Here is a 19,637-nt window from a genome sequence, read left to right as displayed (position 1 = left end):
ACTGCTTCCCCCGAACAGTGCTTCCTCCAAACGCTGCTTTCCTGGCCAGCTGCTCCCCCTGAGTGCTGTTTCCTTCATGAACACTTCTCCCTGAAGGTGGCTTCCTCTGAGTGCTGCTGTCTTTAAGTGCTGCTTCCCCTCTGAATGCTGCTTCCTCATGATTATTGTGTGCCTGGCACTGTACTAAATAAACTCTGAGGTACATAGCTCACAGTCTTTGTCAGGTTTTTCCTAAGCTCTCACTTCCTTTTCTTCCACTCCCTTCTGCTTCTCCCTGACTTGCTCCCTTAATTCATCCCTTCACCCATTCTCACAGCACTTATGTACATAACTAATTTATTTATTTATATTAATGTCCATCTCCTCCTCTAGACTGTAAGGTCATTGTGGGCAAGGAATGTGTCTTTTATGTTATTATACTGTACTCTCCCAGTGCTTAATACAGTGCTCTGCACACAGTAAGTCCTAAATAAATACAAATAACTGATTTTGTAGATGAGGTAACTGAGGCACAGAGAAGTTAAGTGGCTTGCCCAAGGTCACACAGCAAAGAAGTGGTATAGCCAGAATTAGAACCCAGGTCCTTCTCCATGGCCCATGTTCTATCCATTAGGTCATACTGCTTTTCCAATATCAAAATTAATATCCTCTAATATTAATGCCTACTATTAATGTCTGCCTCCCCTCTAAACTGTAAGTTTAATGTGGGCAGGGAACATGGCTACCAATTCTGGTATACTGTACTCTCCCAAAAGCTTAGTACAGTTCTCTGCACACAGTAAACGCTCAATAAATATGACTGATCGATTTGACTGCAGCCCGCTCTCCAGGGGAGACAGTGCCTTGGGTGATGTTGGGTCCTGCAATAATAATATATAATAAAAATACAATAATATAATATAAATACAATGATATAATAATTTTATAAATGTGTAACTATTATAGTTCCTGGCTAGACACTATCACAGTGCATCCAAAAGGACAACAGAGACAACAGAGACAGACCACCAAGAAAGGAAAGGTCACATGTCCTTATATGGCTAAGGACATAAGTGCTGTGTGGTAAAGATGGGGTGAATACCAAGTGTCCAAAAGAGATGGATCGCAGTGCACAGGCTTGGCAAGTCGCCTGCTTTCTACAGCAAAGTAGACAAGCTTTCAGCTCCCCTGAGGCTTCACCCGCTTCAGCTCCCATTGGCCTCTTCAATTACGACAGCACACACTAATTTACAAATTTAAAAACACTTCATAAAATATTTCATATGATTAGTTCATAAAACATTTTAATAGTATCAAATATATATTACATCTTCTAATAACTTAAAAGTGTGGTCAGGGCTCCCGTCATGTGGTTCTGGGCCTCTTGCAGATAAATGAACGAGTCAATGAGCACGAAGAGGTGGAGAACACAGTAGGATCGGTGTAGGCGCACTCTCCCAATCCTGCCACCGGGAACCTGGGGAGAAGGACACATTAGTGGTCCCGCAAACAGGCAGGTTGTGGGTTGGGGGCAGAAGACCAAAGGCAGGCCGTGGAGGGGACCCTTCCTCAGGTTCTCCCTATTCTTTCAGGATGGGGTTGCTGGGATCAGGCAAGCCACATGGGGTCTGGTGGAGAGGGCACAGGCCAGGCCAGGAACCAAAGTCTCGTCCCTGCTCTGCTCTTGGCCTCCTGTGTGACCTGGGGCAAGCCACTTCGCCTCTCTGGGCCTCGGTTTCCTTATTTTCATTCATTCATTTGATCATATTTATTGAGTGCCTACTGTATGGGAGCACTGTACTAAAGGCTTGGAAGAGTATAGTATAACAATAAACACATACATTCCCTGCCCACAACAAGGGAGACAGACATTAATATAAATAAATTAATAATAATAATGTTGGTATTTATTAAGCTCTATGTGCAGAGCACTGTTCTAAGTGCTGGGGTAGACACAAGGGAGTCAGTTTGTCTCACATGGGGCTCACAGTCTTAATCCCCATATTATAGATGAGGTAACTGAGGCACAGAGAAGTGAAGTGACTTGCCCACAGTCACACAGTTGACAAGCGGCAGAGCCGGGATTCGAACCCATGACCTCTGACTCCAAAGCCCATGCTCTTTCCACTGAGCCATGCTGTTTCTCTAATTACAGATTACAGATATGGGCATAAGTGCTGTAGGGCTGGGAAGGTGGATGAATAAAAGAAGCAGGTGAGGGAGATGAAGAAGAGAGTGGGAGAAGAGGAAAGGAGAAGGGGATGAGATCCCTCCTCTCCCCACCTTATACCATGCGCCTAGAGTGGAACAAGGATGGTGTCTGATTCAATTATTGTGGATCTACCCTGGAGAGGAATAATAATTGCAGTATCTGTTATGTGCTTACTATGTGCTCAGCACTGGGATAGAAACAAGATCATCAAGTTCCACATGGGGCTCACAGTCTAAGTAGGAGGGAAAATAGACATTGTATTCCTATTTTGCTAGTGAAGACACTGAGGCCCAGAGTTAAGTGACTTGCTCAAGGTCTCACATAGCAGGTAAGTGATGAAGCTGGGATTCTAATCCAGGTCTTCTGATCCCCAGGCCCATGCTCTTTCCTCTAGGCAACATTATTTTAAGCATTTAGTAAACACTATCCTCATAATAATAATGGTTATTACTTTTATTAAGGAACAGGAGACTCAGACTCCAACTACACAAATCACCCTGCCTCCATGGGCTGGTTGCTTGCCCTTGCTTCTCCTCTGTGTCTCCCTCGTGGCCCCCTCCCCTTTCCCTAGAGGTCCCCCACTTCTCCCCCAAGGGCAACTCCCCCTCTGCTCCCTCCACTCTGTCCAGACTCCCTGCACTTCCTGGGATGAGGACTCCTGAGGCCTCTCGGCCTGTCCCCGAGGGCTCCTTTTACCCAGGCTCCACATGATCCCGGCCCAAATCCTGGGCTTCTGAGGGCCAGAGGGCCTCAGGTGTCTGAAAACTGGCAGCCTAATCATCTGCAGGGGTTATGGAGACCTGCACAGAGGCTGAATGCCCTAGGCTCCCGGAACCCCAGGAGAGGGGACGGACCACTCCCCTGCCCACCCGAGGGGCTTTCCATCCACCTCCTTCCTAGAATGGAACGCTTCCTCCCCAAAGAGCCCAGGAGCAGGATGGAATGACTTAGAGCAACTTACACCGTTGGATCCAGTTTTGTCCCGTTGACCCAGTACAGGTCCTCTCCTCTTCGACGAAGCCCAATCCAGAGCTCTCCTTTTGTGTGTTTCCTAATAAACACCTGCAAGGGACAAAGGTATAGCAGCACAAAATGCCTGTCTGCTCACCACCCACCCGACTGCAGGCTCCAGACCCTGGCTCGCCCTGGTTCGGAACATGGGGCAGGAGTCTCCGGCCCCCAATTCCGCGGGGTGCATCCTGGTTCCTGGGAGACGGTCCCAGAGGCATATGCAGGGACCCAAGGCCTCGGAGCCGGCGGGAGAAGAGGAGAAGGCCCAAGGGCAAGCTGCAAGGAGACTATAAGCAACAAGTGTGCAGCAGCTGGGCAGAGCTGGAACATGAGCATAGAGGTCCTGGGACTGAAGGGCTGGAGGGGCAGACAGAGGGGTGGCCAGGGGGTGGAGGCCCAGTGGCTGCTGCCTGGGTCCATTGATCACTCTCTGGCTGCCCTGACTGTGCTCCTTCCAGGCCCCTCCTCTCCAACCTTACTGCGAGAACCTCATCCACCCAGGTCCGTCTGTCCTCTAGATGCGCAGCCCCTCCTCCTCCTCATTGCTCCCAGCAGTTTGTTCATCCAATCACTAACTCCTACCTTTCTCTCATGCTCTCCCCACCACCAGCACCCCTGATCCTCCCTGGCCCCACCTTCTCTCCAGGGCGGGTCATTCAATAGTATTTATTGAGCGCTTACTATGTGCAGAGCACTGTACTAAGCGCTTGGAATGAACAAGTCGGCAACAGATACAGTCCCTGCCGTTTGACGGGCTTACGGTCTAATCGGGGGAGACGGACAGACAAGAACAATGGCAATAAATAGAGTCAAGGGGAAGAACATCTCATAAAAGCAATGGCAACTAAGTAGAATCAAGGCAATGTACAATTCATTAACAAAATAAATAGGGTAATGGAAATATATACAGTTGAGCGGACGAGTACAGTGCTGAGGGGATGGGAAGGGAGAGGGGGAGGAGCAGAGGGAAAGGGGGAAAAGAGGGTTTAGCTGCAGAGAGGTGAAGGGGGGATGGCAGAGGGAGTAGAGGGAGAAGCTCAGTCTGGGAAGGCCTCTTGGAGGAGGTGAGTTTTAAGTAGGGTTTTGAAGAGGGAAAGAGAATCAGTTTAGCGGAGGTGAGGAGGGAGGGCGTTCCAGGACCGCGGGAGGACGTGGCCCAGGGGTCGATGGCGGGATAGGCGAGACCGAGGGACGGTGAGGAGGTGGGCGGCGGAGGAGCGGGGTGGGCGGTAGAAAGAGAGAAGGGAGGAGAGGTAGGAAGGGGCAAGGTGATGGAGAGCCTTGAAGCCTAGAGTGAGGAGTTTTTGTTTGGAGCGGAGGTTGATAGGCAACCACTGGAGTTGTTTAAGAAGGGGAGTGACATGCCCAGATCGTTTCTGCAGGAAGATGAGCCGGGCAGCGCAGTGAAGAATAGACCGGAGCGGGGCGAGAGAGGAGGAAGGGAGGTCAGAGAGAAGGCTGACACAGTAGTCTAGCCGGGATATAACGAGAGCCCGTAGCAGTAAGGTAGCCATCTGGGTGGAGAGGAAAGGGCGGATCTTGGCGATATTGTAGAGGTGAAACCGGCAGGTCTTGGTAACGGATAGGATGTGTGGGGTGAACGAGAGAGACGAGTCAAGGATGACACCAATATTGCGGGCCCGAGAGACGGGAAGGATGGTCGTGCCATCCACGGTGATAGAGAAGTCTGGGAGAGGACCAGGTTTGGGAGGGAAGGTGAGGAGCTCAGTCTTGCTCATGTTGAGTTTTAGATGGCGGGCCGACATCCAGGTGGAGACGTCCCAGAGGTAGGAGGAGATGCGAGCCTGAAGGGAGGGGGAGAGGACAGGGGCACAGATGTAGATCTGCGTGTCATCTGCGTAGAGATGGTAGTCAAAGCCGTGAGAGTGAATGAGTTCACCGAGGGAGTGAGTGTAAATGGAGAACAGAAGAGGTCCAAGAACTGACCCTTGAGGAACTCCAACAGTTAAAGGATGGGAGGGGGAGGAGGCGCCAGCGAAGGAGACCGAGAATGACCGACCAGAGAGGTAAGAGGAGAACCAGGAGAGGACGGAGTCCGTGAAGCCAAGGTGAGATAAGGTATGGAGGAGGAGGGGATGGTCGACAGTGTCAAAGGCAGCAGAGAGGTCAAGGAGGATCAGAATGGAGTAGGAACCATTGGATTTGGCAAGAAGGTGGTCATGGGTGACCTTAGAGAGAGCAATCTTGGTAGAGTGGAGGGGACGGAAGCCAGATTGGAGGGGGTCTAGGAGAGAATGGGAGTTAAGGAATTCTAAGCATCGATTGTAGACGACTCGTTCTAGGATTTTGGAAAGGAAGGGTAGTAGGGAGATAGGGCGATAACTGGAGGGGTAAGTGGGGTTGAGAGCGGGTTTTTTTAGGATGGGGGAGACGTGGGCATGTTTGAAGGCAGCGGGGAAGGAGCCATTGGAGATTGAGTGGTTAAAAATAGAAGTTAAGGAAGGGAGGAGGGCAGGGGCGATGGTTTTAATAAAGTGAGAGGGAATGGGGTCCGAGGCGCAGGTGGAGGGGGTGGCACTTGCGAGGAGGGAGGAGATCTCCTCTGAGGATACTGCAGGAAAGGATGGGAAAGTAGGGGAGAGGGTTGGTGGGGGGGAGGGGAGAGGCGGAGGGGTGACTTTGGGGAGCTCAGACCTGATTGTGTTGATTTTCGTGAGGAAATAGGTGGCCAGATCATTGGGGGTGAGAGAAGGGGGAGGGGAACAGGGGGCCTAAGGAGAGAGTTAAAGGTCCGGAACAATCGGTGACGGGCATGGGTGTCGATGAGGGAGGAGAAGAAGTTTTGCCTGGTGGAAGAGAGGGCAGAGTTAAGGCAGGAAAGGATAAATTTGAAGTGTGTGAGGTCGGCTTGGTGCTTGGACCTTCGCCAGCAGCGCTCAGCAGCTCGAGCATAGGAGCGTAGGAGGCGGACGGAGGAGGTGATCCAGGGCTGTGGATTAGTGGAGCGAGAGCGGCGGAGGGAAAGGGGGGCGAGAGAGTTGAGATGAGTAGAGAGGGTGGAGTTGAGAGCGGAGACCTGATCGTCGAGAGTGGGAAGTGAGGACAGGGCGGCAAGGTGAGGAGAGATGCTTTTGGAAAGACGGATGGGGTCGAGAGAGTGGAGGTCTCTGTGGGGTAGTAGCGAAGATTTGCAGGGTGGGAGTGTGAGAGATGAGGCAGGTGAGAAGGTTATGGTCAGAGAGAGGGATTTCAGAGTTGGTGAGGGAGGAGATAGTGCAGCGGTAGGAGATGAAGAGATCGAGGGTGTGATCGAGTCGGTGAGTGGGCGCGGTATGGTGGAGGAGCAAGTCGGCAGAGTCGAGGAGGGATAGCAGACGGGCGGCAGAGGAGTCGTCGGGTACATCCATATGGATGTTGAAGTCTCTGAGGATCAGAGTGGGCAGAGAGAAGGAGAGAAGGAAGGTGAGAAAGGGGTTAAGGTGGTTGAAGAAGTCGGAGGTGGGACCGGGAGGGCGGTAGATGACAGCGACAAGTATCTGGAGGGGGTGGTAGAGGCGAATGATATGGGCTTCGAAGGAGGGAAGGAGAGGGAGGGGGGAGGAGGGATAGTGCTGAAGCGGCAACGGGGTGAGAGGAGGAAGCCGACGCCTCCTCCCTTACCGGTAAGTCCGGGGGAGTGGGAGAAGGAGCGGCCTCCGCTGGAGAGAGCAGCGGCGGAGACCGTGTCTTCGGGAGAGAGCCACGTTTCCAAAAGGGTGAGGAGGAGGAGAGAGCAGGAGAGGAAAAGGTCATGGACGAAAGGTAGCTTACCTGTAATAGAGCGGGGGTTCCAGAGGCCCAGGGGGATTTCTGGGCCTGAGCTGTGCTCCAAGCTGCCCCCTCCTTCACCTCAATCTCCCGACCTGCCCAGCAACCTCTGCCCAGGACAATAAAAGGTGGCCCAACCCAAGGGCTCCCTGTCCCCGTGACACCTATGTACCAGCTCCTGCAGGTCTTCGAGCACAGCTAAGAAGGAGCCATTCACGTAGCACAAGCCAGTGCTCACATCCCAAGTTCTTCCATCAGTGGAGAAGAAGTAGCAGCTTTGCCGGAAAGGTGTCCAGTCAACAGGGCAAAAAGCTGGAGATGGGGCGGGGGCATCTGGAGGCAAGGAACAGGATGGACAGTAAAAAAACAATTTGTGCTGAGGTGCAGCCAGGGCCAGAGGGGCACCGAGAGCTTCCTTACCCCAATTCATCTTGTTTGTTTATTTGTTTATGGTATTTGTTAAGTGCTTTCTATGTACCAAGCACTGTTCTGAGTGCTGGGGTAAATGCAAGTTACTTGGATTGGGCAGAATCCCCATCCCATATGGTGCTCACAGTCTAAATAAATACCATCATTATTATTAAATCCCTATTTTGCAGATTAATAACAGTCACAGAGAAGTGAAGAGACTTGTCCAAGGTCACACAGCAGACAAGATGCAGAGCTCCTATCCTGCCTGGATTACTCTATCAGCCTCCTTGCCTCCTGTCTCTTCCCACTCTAGTCCATGCTTCACTCTGCTGAGGGGGGATTAGAAACCAGGTCCTTCTGAGTCCCAAGCCCATGCTCTATCCTCTAAGCCACATGTCCTGACCTCCCCTGCCACAGTGGAGGAGGGCTGGGGTCGCAGCCTGAGCCAGGGAGGGGGAGGACTGGAGATGATGAGGCCAGAGCCAGTGTGGAGAAGGGCTGGGGATGAGGTGAGAGCTAGCCAGTAGGGAGGGCTGGGGATGACCTACTTAGATGTCCTCCCGTCACCTCAAGTTTAACATGTCCAAAACAGAACTCCTTATCCTCCCATCCACACCCTGTCGTCCCCATGCCTTTCCCATCTCTGTAGATGGCACCACAATCCTTCTTGTCTCACAAGCCCATAACCTTGGCATTATCCTTGACTCCTCTCTCATTCAAAACAAATATTCAATCCATCACTAGATCGTGTTGGTTCCACCTTCATAACATCACTAAAATCTGCCTATTCCTCTCCATCTAAACTGCTACCACAGAAATACAATCACTTAACCTATCCTGCCTGGTTTACTGTTATCAGCCTCCTTGCTGACCACTCTGCCTCCTGTCTCTCCCCACTCTAGTCCATGCTTCACTCTGCTGCTTGGATCATTTTTCTACAGAAATCTTCAGGATCTGTTTCCCCACTCCCCAAGAAACGCCAGTGGTTGCCCATCCATCTCTGCATCAGACAAAAACTCCTCACCACACTCCATCACCTTGCCCCCTCCTACCTCCCTTAGCAGCTCTCCTACTACAACCCAGGCCGCACACTTTGTTCCTCTAATGTTGTCCTTCACATTGTGCCTTGATCTCATCTAACTTGCAGCCGACTCCTTGCCCACATCCTGCCTCTGGCCTGGAATGCCCTCACTCCTCAAATCTGACAATGACTCTCCCCCGATTCAAAGTCTTATTGAAGGCACTTCTCCTCCAAGAGGCCTTCCCAGACTAAGTCCCCCATTTCCTCTTCTCCCACTCCCTTCTGCATCGCCCTGACTTGCTTCCGGGTTCATCCCCCCTCCCAGCCTAACAGCACTTATGTATGTATGTAACTGCAAGAGGACCTTAACTTACTGACCTTGAACCCTTGGGAGGTGAAGTGGTTGGTGTCTAGATCTGGTCTGTCTCTGTCTCTCTCTCCCCATAGACTGTAAGCTCATTGTGGGCAGGGAATGTGTCTGTTTATTGTTCTATTGTACTCTCTCAAGCACTTAGTACAGTGCTCTGCAACACTCAAAAAATATGACAGTGAAAATCCGTAATTTATTTATATTAATGTCTGCCTCCCCCTCTCTGGACTGTAAGCTCAATGTGGGCAAGGAACATGTCTGTTTATTGTTAGATTGTGCTCTCCCAAGTGCTTAGTACAGTGCTGTGCACACAGTAAACGCTCAGTAAATACTACTGAATGAATGAATGAGTGAATGAATGAATGAGGAGGAGGGCTGGGGATGAGGCCAGAGCCAATGGGAAGGAGAGCTGGGGATTATTATTATTAATAATGATAATGATGGTATTTGTTAAGCGCTTACTATGTGCCAAGCACTGTTCTAAGCGCTGGTATTTGTGTTTCTAGGTGGTGGTGTTTTTTTTTTTTTTAACCAAAGTGCCTTACATTATTTATTTACTCCTTGCAACACTCCTGCAAGGGAGATTACAGGTATTATTACCCCCAATTTACAGCTGGGGAAACTGAGGCATCGGGAGGTGAAGTGACTTGCCCAAAGCCACACAGGGATCGGGTGTGAGAGCCGAAATTCAAAGCTGGGACCTCGGCTTTCAGCACCACGGCTCTCCCATCGTGCCACGTGGTATTTGTTAAGCGCTTACTATGTGCCAGACACTGTACTAAACGATGGGGTGGATACAAGCAAATTGGGTTGGACACAGTCCCTGTCCTGCAAAGGGCTCACAGTCTCATTCCCCATTTTAAAGATGAGGTAAAGATGAGATGAGGTAACTGAGGCACAGAGAAGTGATGTGACTTGCCTACGGTGAGGCAATATGGTGAGCATACGGTGTATGCTTGCCTACAGCAGACAAGTGGCGGAGCCAGGATTAGTACCCGAGGCTTAAGGACAGTGATGAGGAGGGCTGGGGATGAGGCCTAAGGCATGAGACAGTGGGGAAAAAGGCTGGGGATGAGGCCTAAGGCATGAGACAGTGGGGAAAAGGGCTGGGGATGAGGCCTAAGGCATGAGACAGTGGGGAAAAGGGCTGGGGATGAGGCCTGAGGCAGTGGAGAGGAGGGCTGAGGACAAAGCCTGAGTCAGTGGGGAGGAGTACCAGGGAAGAAGCCTGAACAGGGCAGAGGAGAGCTGGGGATGAAGCCTAAGGCCTTAGCTAGCGAGGAGGAGGGCTGGGGTTGAGGTCTGGGTCTGAGCCCATGGGGAAAAGGGTTTGGGATGAGGCCTGAGAAAGCAGGGAGGAGGCCTGACAGCTGAGCAAATGGGGAGGAGACCTGAGCCAGAGGAGAGCAGGCTGGGGATGGGGCCTGAGTGGAGGGGTGGGGGTGAGGGGGGCGGGGGGGGGGGGGGCGGGAGGAACTACGACTACTACCCTCAAGGCTTGAGGGCAGCCTGAGGGGAAGAAGGCTGGGGATGAGGCCTAAGTCATCACAGAAGTAGCATGGCATAGTGGTAGTGGATCAGCTGTGTGACCTTGGGCAAGTCGCTTAACTTCTCTGTGCCTTAGTTCCCTCCTCTGTCAAATGGGGATTAAAACTGTGAGCCCCACATGGGACAACCTGATCACCTTGTATCGCCCAGTGCTTAGAACAGTGCTTTGCACATAGTAAGCGCTTAACAAATACAACAAATTATTTTTTTGAGCACAGGCCTGGGAGTCAGAAGGTCACAAGTTCTAATTCAGGCTCTGCCATTTGTCTGCTGTGTGATCTTAGGCAAGTCACTTTACTTTTCTGTGCCTCAGTTACCTCATCTGTAAAATGGGGATTGAGATTGTGAGCCCCATGTAGGATAGGGACTGTGTCCAACCCGATTTGCTTGTATCCACCCCAACACTTAGTACAGTGCCTGGCATATAGTAAGCACTTCACAAATACTATCATTTATTAATTATTATCAAGGAGAAGGATTGGGGATTGAGGCCTAGGGCCTGAGCCAGCAGGGAGGAAGTCTAGGGATGAGGCCTAAGGCCTGAGCCAGTGAGGAGGAGGCGTGGGCATCAGGCCTGAGCCAGTGGGGCGGAGGGCTGGGGTTCTCAACCTCTCCCACCTCAGACACTCACAACACAAGGGGAGGGGGCTGTGGGAGGAAAATCTCAGGTGTCTGTTGACGGGGAGGGTAACCAAGCAGACAAGGCCGAGGACCCGTGGAGAAGGCCATCAGCTAACCAATCAAGAGTATTCACTGAGCACCAGTGAATGCTCATCGAAGCAAGCACTTTGGGAAACAACATACATAGCCAAGCATATTCCCTGCCCTCCAGAACCTTACAGTCAAAAGGAGGAATAATAATGGTGTTTGTTAAGTGCTTACTATGAGCCTACTCTAGCACTGTACTAAGCACTGGGGGAGATACAAAATAATCTGGTTGGATACAGTCTCTGTCTCAGGAAGCAGAACAGGTCCTGAATCCCCATTTAATTCATGAGAAAACAGGCCCAAAGAAGTTAAGTGACTTGCCCTTTGTCAAAGAGCAGGCAAGAGTTTCCCATCACTGTAGACAGCACCACCATTCTTCCTGTCTCACAAGCCTGTAACCTTGGCATTACCCTGACCCCTCTCTCTCATTCAACCCACATATTCAATCCATCACAAAATCCAGTCTGTTTCACCTTCACAACATCACTAAAATTCACCCTTTCCTCTCCATCCAAACTACTACCAAGTTAATGCAATCTCTCCTCCTACCCTGTCTGGATTTCTGCATTAACCTCATTGCTGACCTCCCTGCCTCCTGTCACTCCCCACTCCAGTCCATACTTCATTCTGCTGCCTGGATCATTTTTCGATAGAAGCAGCATGGTTTAGTGGGAAGAGTACGGGCTTGGGAGTCAGAGATCGTGGGTTCTAATTCATTCATTCATTCATTCATTCAATAGTATTTACTGAGCGCTTACTATGTGCAGAGCACTGTACTAAGCGCTTGAATGAACAAGTTGGCAACAGATAGAGACAGTCCCTGCTGTTTGACGGGCTTACAGCCTAATCGGGGGAGACAGACAGACAAGAACAATGGCAATAAACAGAGTCGAGGGGAAGAACATCTCGTAAAAACAATGGCAACTAAATAGAATCGAGGCGATGTACATTTCATTAACAAAAGAAATAGGATAATGAAAATATATACAGTTGAGCAGACGAGTACAGTGCCGAGGGGATGGGAAGGGAGAGGGGGAGGAGCAGAAGGAGATGGGGGGAAAAGAGGGTTAAGCTGCGGAGAGGTGAAGGGGAGGCGGCAGAGGGAGTAGAGGGAGAAGGGGAGCTCAGTCTGGGAAGGCCTCTTGGAGGAGGTGAGTTTTAAGTACGGTTTTGAAGAGGGGAAGAGAATTAGTATGGCGGAGGTGAGGAGGGAGGGCATTCCGGGACCGCGGGAGGACGTGGCCCGGGGGTCGACGGCGGGATAGGCGAGACTGAGGGACGGTGAGGAGGTGGGCAGCAAAGGGGTGGAGTGTGCGGGGTGGGCAGTAGAAAGAGAGAAGGGAGGAGAGGTAGGAAGGGGCAAGGTGATGTAGAGCCTTGAAGCCTAAAGTGAGGAGTTCTAATCCCAACTCTGCACTCGTCTGCTGTGTGACCTTGGGCAAGTCACTTAAACTTCTCTGTGCCTCAGTTCCCTCATCTGTAAAATGGGGATTAAGACTGTGAGCCCCACATGGGACAACTTGATTACCTTGTACCTACCCCAGCACTTAGAACTGTGCTTGGCACATAGTAAGCACTTAACAAGTACCATCATTATTATTACAAAAACTTTCAAAGCATGTCACCCCACTCCTCAAAAAACAGCAGTGGTTGCCCATCCACCTACATATCAAACAAAAACTCCTCACCATTGGCTTTAAAGCAGTCCATCACCTTGAGCCCTCCTACTTCAACTCACTACTCTCCTACAACAACCCAGCCTGCACACTTCGCTCCTCTAATGCTAACCTTCTCACTGAGCCTCGATCTCACCTATCTCAACGCCAACCCCTGGCCCACGTCCTGCCTCTGTCCTGGAACGCCCTTCCTCCTCAAATCCGAGTGACAATTACTCTCCTCCTCTTCAACCCCTTATTGAAGACATCTCCTCCAAGAGGCCTTCCCTGACTAAGCACCCCTTTTCCTCTTCTCCCACTCCCTTCTGCATTGCTCTGACCTGCTCCATTTATTCTCCTCCCCATTCCAGCCCCACAGCACTTATGTACATATCTGTAATGTATTTATTCACTTATATTAATGTCTGCTTCCCCTGCTCCAGATTGTAAGCTTACTGTAGGCAGGGAATTCATTCAATTGCATTCACTGCGCACTTACTGTATGCAGAGCACTATACTAAGCACTTGGGAGAGTACAACAATCAACAAATACATTCCCTAGCCACAATGAGCTTACAGTCTAAGGAAGAATAGACATATTAACATAAATAACAGTAAGCAGACACATTCCCTGCTCACAATGGGCTTCCAGGCTGGAGGACAAGTTTAATAATGTTGGTATTTGCTAAGCGCTTACTATGTGCTGAGCACTGTTCTAAGCGCTGGGGTAGACACAGGGGAATCAGGACGTCCCACGTGGGGCTCATAGTCTTAATCCCCATTTTACAGATGAGGGAACTGAGGCACAAATAAGTGAAGTGACTGGCCCACAGTCACACAGCTGACAAGTGGCAGAGCTGGGATTTGAACTCATGACCTCTGACTCCAAAGACCGTGCTCTTTCCACTGAGCCACACTGCTTCTGTACTAAAGTCTCAGCCGCTTCACTTAATCGATTAAAGAATTCGTCTGAGGTCTCTATGTCCTTCTGCCTCAGCCCATTAAAGGAATCCCAATCAGGAGGTTTCCTACCTATCTCCTGAGTGGCGATTAATAGGGTCTAATGAGCCTGTGTGAGGCGCTGCCAGTCTCCTTCTACATTCAAGTTCCAATTAGGATCCGCAACTGGCCAAGCCACATGGGGCTGGCCTTCACCTTCTAATTTTACAGTCTGGGCGCGTATACGCTGCCTCTCATCTCTAGTAAGAAAAAGGTTCCAACAGCTCCTCTACATCTGCCCAGGTTGGAGAATGGGTCCTAAAGATGCCCAAAACTCGTCTGTGGACCTCCATAGGATTTTGGATGAAGGGAGGAGTATTCTGTTGCCACAACAACAGAGTTTGGGGCTGGAATGGGATATGGGAGCGAAGGGAAGTAACGATTAACTGTCCACCCTCAACAGGGATCTGTTGATGAGATACCTGCACCAGGGCCATGACTGTAGGAGGTGGCTGCACCGGTGGGAGATAGGTCAGTGTTTAATACATTGTTTATTTATAAACAAAGTTTATTTCATTGGACTCACAATCTTAATCCCCATTTTACAGGTGAGGGAACCTAGGCCCAGACAAGTGAAGTGACCTGCCCAAGGACACCCAACAGACACGTGGCAGAACCGAGATTAAAACCCAGGGCCTTCTGAATCCCAGGCTTGGGCTCCATCCATTAGGCGATGTGCTAATGCCCAAGCCCCGACTCGCGTCCCAAGTACCCCAGTCCACACCTCACGGGCCTCAGAACCTGTAATCTGGCCAGAGTGGGGAGTGTCCCAGGACCACCCACGGGCTGGACTCGGGTTTACATTGGGCGCCAACACCAGTTGTCACATGCCAACAATCCAGCCACTCCGGAAAGCATTGGCAGGAGGAACAGCTATATAACAGCATTTGACATGGGCTCAACTGACCGTCAGAAGAGTACTCTGCACGTAGTAAGCGCTTAATGCCAACATTATTATTATTATAATCCAGCCAGCTGGTCTCCCCGGTCCAGCATCTGATGCCAGTTCAAACCTGACACCAGTTCAACTGACAGGACCCGATCAAAGACACAGATTTACTGCTGCCATAAAACACCCACCTGACTCGGAAAGTGCTTTATATAGTAACTTTATATAGTAACTCGCTCCTTCAAAAGTGTAAACTTTCTCCCAGCCGGTGGGCAAACCTGGGGTACTCTCCCAAGTGCTTAGTACAGTGCTCTGCACACAGTAAGTGCTCAATAAATACTATTGAATTAATGAAGAGTTAGAGCCGAGATTAGAACCCAGGCCAATCATCAGTATTTATCAGTCAGTGATGTTTACTGAATGTGTACTGTACTGTGCAGCGTATGAGTGCTTGTTTTGTTTTGTTCTGTTTTGCTTTGCTTTGCTGTCAATCTCCCCCGTTTAGACTGTGAGCCCGTTATTGGGCAGGGATTGTCTCTATCTGTTGCCGAATTGTACATTCCAAGCGCTTAGTACAGTGCTCTGCACATAGTAAGTGCTCAATAAACCTGATTGAATGAATGAATGAGTGGCTTTGTGCACTAAGCACTGCACTAAGAATACAATATAATAAAGTAGATAGACATGATCCCTGCCAACATGGAGCTTACACTCTAGAGGGGTCATGGACATTAAACCAAATCACAGATGGAGATCAATCAATAGTATTTACTGAGTGTTTACTATGTGCAGAGCACTATACTAAGCACTTGAGAAACAACCACATTGAGTGGTAGACAAGTTCCCTGCCCACCAAGAGGGTACAGACTAGAGGACAGGTAATTAAGTGCTGGTGGAGACGGGGGAGGGGTGAGTACCAAAGTACTCAAGGGGTACATAGCCAAGTGCAGAGGGAATGCAAAAGTGAGGCTATATGAGGAAATAGTCAGGGAAGGCTTCTTGGAGATGTGATTTTAGGAGGGCTTTAAAGATAGGGAGAGTGGTAGACTATCTTCTGATTCCCAGGCCACGTTTTATACATGACTGTGATGAGAAGCTGAGGAGGAGTCGGGAGGGAGGAACTATTCTTTCTAACGGTGTTTGTTAAGTCCTTATTATGTGCCAGGCACCATATCAAGTGCTGGGGTAGATATGAGATAGGTTAGACACAGCCCATGTCCTACATGGGGCTCACAGTCTTAATCCCTATTTTAAAGATGAGATTACAGGAATGGATAAGTGAAGTGACTTGCCTCAGGTCAACCAGCAGATAAGTGTCAGAGTTGGCATGAAAACCCATGTCCTCGTGACACCCAGGCCTGTGCTGTACTAGGCCACACTGTTTCTCAAGAGTCAGAGAAGATGATTGATTGGAAAAACGCTGCTGGAGGAAGTCAGGGTCAGGGTTTCAGGATTTCAGGAGCACTGTGGAGATGTGGAAGCAGCATGGTCTAATGGTAAAAACAAGGGCTTGAGAGTCAGAAGAACTTGGGCTCTAATCCTGGCTCTGCTGTGTAACCCTGGGCAAGTAATTTTATTTCTCTGTGCCTCAGTTCCTCATCTATAATATGGGGATTAAGACTTTGAGCCCCTTGTGGGACAGGGACTGTGTCCAACCTGATTAATTTGTATCTACCCCAGCTCTTAGTACAGTGCCTGGCACATAGTAAGCACGTAATAAATAACACATACATACTCAGGATCCAGACTGAAGTGTCATTAGAAGCAGAGCTTGGGGAGGGTGATGGGGAGAGAGGGCCCCTGAACTGTAGAGAATGATGTTTTCAGAATGAGCATTAAATTCTCCCCCCTCCAACTCAGACTAAGAGCCCCACTTGGGACAGGGACTGTGTCCCACCTGATAATCTTGTATCTAACTCAGCATTTAGTACAGTGCCTGACACATAGTAAGCACTTAACAAATACCACTAAAAATACCGACAGGATGGGCTTCACACCTTCGGGGGTGAGAAGCAGCATGGCTAAGTGGAAGGAGCACAGGCTTGGGAGTCAGACTATGTAGGTTCTAATCCCCACTCCTCCACTTAGCTATGTGACCTTGGGCAAGTCACAACTTCTCTGTGCCTCAGAGAAGGGATGAAGAGTGTGAGACCCACGTGGGACAACCTGATTACCTTGTATCTACCCCAGCACATAGTAAGCACTTAACAAATACCATTATTATTATTATTATAATAATATGGATCAGAGCCTCCCACTTCCACACCTGAGGGACCACTTATTCATTTCTAGTGGAAATTCTTTGGTTTAAAGTGGGTTGTGGCTGAGGGGGAGGGGGTTCCATCCCCCAGGCAAAAAACTACCCCCAGTTATTCCCCCTCCCAGCCTCCCACTCGCCTGACCACCCTCTCCCCATCTTCCAGATCCTCCCTCATCGGCTCCAGGCTCCCCGAACCCTGAGACCCCACTCTTCTCCCCCTCCCAGCACACTCTCCCCCAGATAATTGTATCTGAGAAGCAAGTTGCCAATGTCATTGATTGAAATGTGCATATGGTGGGCGAAGGGGGTAGGGGGGTAAGGGCAGCTATCGCTTGGGTATTGTTGTCCATAAGAACCGATAGACCAGCAGCCGGACCTATGGAACAGAACTGAGAGGACAGGAGTGACTCCATTTTAGTGACTCCAGGACTTCCCTCCATTTTATGATCCCCTCCAGTTTGTGAAACTGTAGACTCCCTCCCCCCCCCCATAAGAAAGATAACCAAACAAGGAAAAACCTGACACATTGACCCCAGAGGTTGGCCACTCAAGTTGAACAAAGAAGGGGGGGGGGGAGTCTACAGTTTCCCACGGGAACTAATGAATGTAACCTGGAGGCATGGAGTCACGGCTCAATAAAAGCAGCAGCAATTCAGGGGTTCGGGGTTGGCACCCCACTCATATCTCACCGGGATGAACAGACGTGTAGCCACTTTCCTCCGTTGGTGTGCTACCGGCTCATGTCTCTGAGTCTTTCCATCTATATCACCACCTGGGGTAATGGAACCCTATGATCGGAATTGCGGATCTTCACTCTGACACTTTTTGGTTATGACTATTTTTTCAAGAACAGTATAAATGTAACTTAAAAAGTGTTTTTTGGGGGGGGGGTGTCTTAGACTCATCACCTCCCGAGGTATGGTAATTGACCATTCTACAAAATAAAATTTGGGGTTCAGCACTCACCATTTCTCCATAGCTGCGAAGTCATGATGATGGTGAGGAACAAAATCCCGAACCCGACCAGCAAGATCCATGTCTTCTTGTCTGCGGCCGAGGGTTAAGTAAAGATCAACCCACTGTCGGCCCTCCAGGCCCGGCTCACCCTGGCGCTGCCCTCTGACCCACTCCGTCCCACTGGCACGCCCCGCCCCCGAACTTTCGATCGTACTTACTGCGCGCTTACTGCGTGCGGCACATGGTACTAAGCGCTCGGGACGGGACAAAAGAACAATAAACCGACACTCTCCTCGCCCAAAACGAGCCCCCCCGCCCCCCGGGGCCGATTCTGGAAGGAGGGGAGCCTCTACCCCGCCCAGCTTGGTGCTGCCGGCCGGGGCCAGTGTGGGGGGCGGAGCCGAGCACGGGCCGAGCGGGAAAAAGTACCGACTGTCCAGGCCCGGCGCCAACTCAAGTGCCCGTGGCCTCCTGGGCTTGGACCCTCCACCCAACCCGCCGTTATTTCCTCCTCTCCTCCCCGCCTCAGAGTTTCGGGTCCCGGGACGGCCCCCGACCTCCAGCTCCCGGCCCTCAGGCCCAGCCCCCGGCTCCTGGACCCCAGCCCCCAGGCCCAGCTCCCGGACCCCCACCCCCGCCCCTAGCCTCCGGCTCCCGGCTCCCAGGCCCAGCCCCCGGACACCGGGTCCCAGTCTCCTGGCCCAGGCCCCGCCCCCAGCCCCCGGCCCCCGGCCCCCAGCCCCCCGGCCCCCGGCCCCCCGTCACCTCGCAGGGCGGCAGTCCAAGAATCCGGCTGTTGATTAGGCCCGCGCAGGGCCCAGGGCTCCGGCAGCGGCGACCCCTCGTCCGGCGTCCCGGAGGGGACCTTGTCCGGGGATCCCGCCGCCCCCGGGATCAGCTGCACCGACGAGGCCTGCATCCCCGGACCCTCCGGGGGCTCCGGGACCCCCGCATCCCCGGGACCCCCGCACCGCCCGGTCTCCTCCACCGACAAGAGCACCCCGGCCGGTCCTGAGCCTGGACTTCGGCCTGGACTTCGTCCTCGGCCTCGTCGTGAGCCGCCCCGCCGCGCCATCCGCTCTCAATCCTTCTTCTGTCCCGGGACGGCCGCTCCCAAAGCCGCGCACACCGGCACGCTCAACTACTTTTCGGAGGGCGGGGCAGGACGGGCGGAACTTCCCGGCGTCGGGCCCCGCCCCCCTGCTCCGTCGTCTCGGACAATAATAATAATAATAATAATAATAACTTGGTATTTGTTAAGCGCTTACTATGTACCAAGCACTCATTCTAAGCCCTGGGTAAATCCAAGGTAATCAGGTTGTCCCACCTGGGGCGCTCAGTCCTAATCCCCATTTTCCAGATGGGGTAACTGAGGTACAGAGAGGTTAAGTGACTTGCCCAAGGTCACACAGCTGATAAGTGGCGGAGTCGCGATTAGAACCCATGACCTCTGACTCCCAAGCACGCGCTCTTTCCACTGAGCCACCCTGCTTCTCTATGATAATGATGATGGTATTTGTCACTTAACTTCTGAGCCTCAGTGACCTCATCTGTAAAATGGGGATTAAGACTGTGAGCCTCACGTGGGACAACCTGATTACCCTTTATCTACCCCAGCACTTAGAACAGTGCTCTGCACATAGTAAGCGCTTAACAAATACTAACATTATTATTATTATTATTACTCTCCCAAGTTCTTAGTACAGTGGTCTGCACACAGTAATTGCTCAAAAAATATGATTGATTGTGTGGTTGACTTGAAAAGCTGAGACTGCAGGTACCTTTTTCCCCATTGTACAGCTGATGAAACTGAAGCCCCGAGAGGTGAAGTGACCAAGGAAGGTCATTG

General features: G+C 51.1%; 1 protein-coding gene across 2 annotated transcripts; it reads right to left on the bottom strand.

Moving 5' to 3' along the window:
* Window positions 1-928: 928 nt before the first annotated feature.
* On the bottom strand, window positions 929-18,941 carry LOC114817942 (C-type lectin domain family 2 member L-like). Of its 2 annotated transcripts, XM_029082635.2 has the most exons (6): window positions 18,554-18,941; window positions 17,798-17,878; window positions 7,143-7,303; window positions 6,824-6,889; window positions 3,153-3,253; window positions 929-1,456 (listed from the first exon to the last, which is right to left on the bottom strand). In XM_029082635.2, exons 1-6 carry the CDS (start codon window positions 18,861-18,863, stop codon window positions 1,345-1,347), a joined length of 831 nt encoding a protein of 276 aa, XP_028938468.1. In that variant the 5' UTR covers window positions 18,864-18,941; the 3' UTR covers window positions 929-1,344. The 2 variants fall into 2 exon arrangements, with proteins under 2 accessions (XP_028938468.1, XP_028938472.1); XM_029082639.2 differs by lacking the exon at window positions 6,824-6,889.
* Between the last annotated feature and the right edge of the window lie 696 nt (window positions 18,942-19,637).

Source organism: Ornithorhynchus anatinus, chromosome 2, assembly GCF_004115215.2.
Source record: "Ornithorhynchus anatinus isolate Pmale09 chromosome 2, mOrnAna1.pri.v4, whole genome shotgun sequence".
Classification (NCBI taxonomy): domain Eukaryota; kingdom Metazoa; phylum Chordata; class Mammalia; order Monotremata; family Ornithorhynchidae; genus Ornithorhynchus; species Ornithorhynchus anatinus.
The sequence above is the reverse complement of the archived record's forward strand: the minus strand, read 5'-3'. Positions and strand labels throughout refer to the sequence as shown.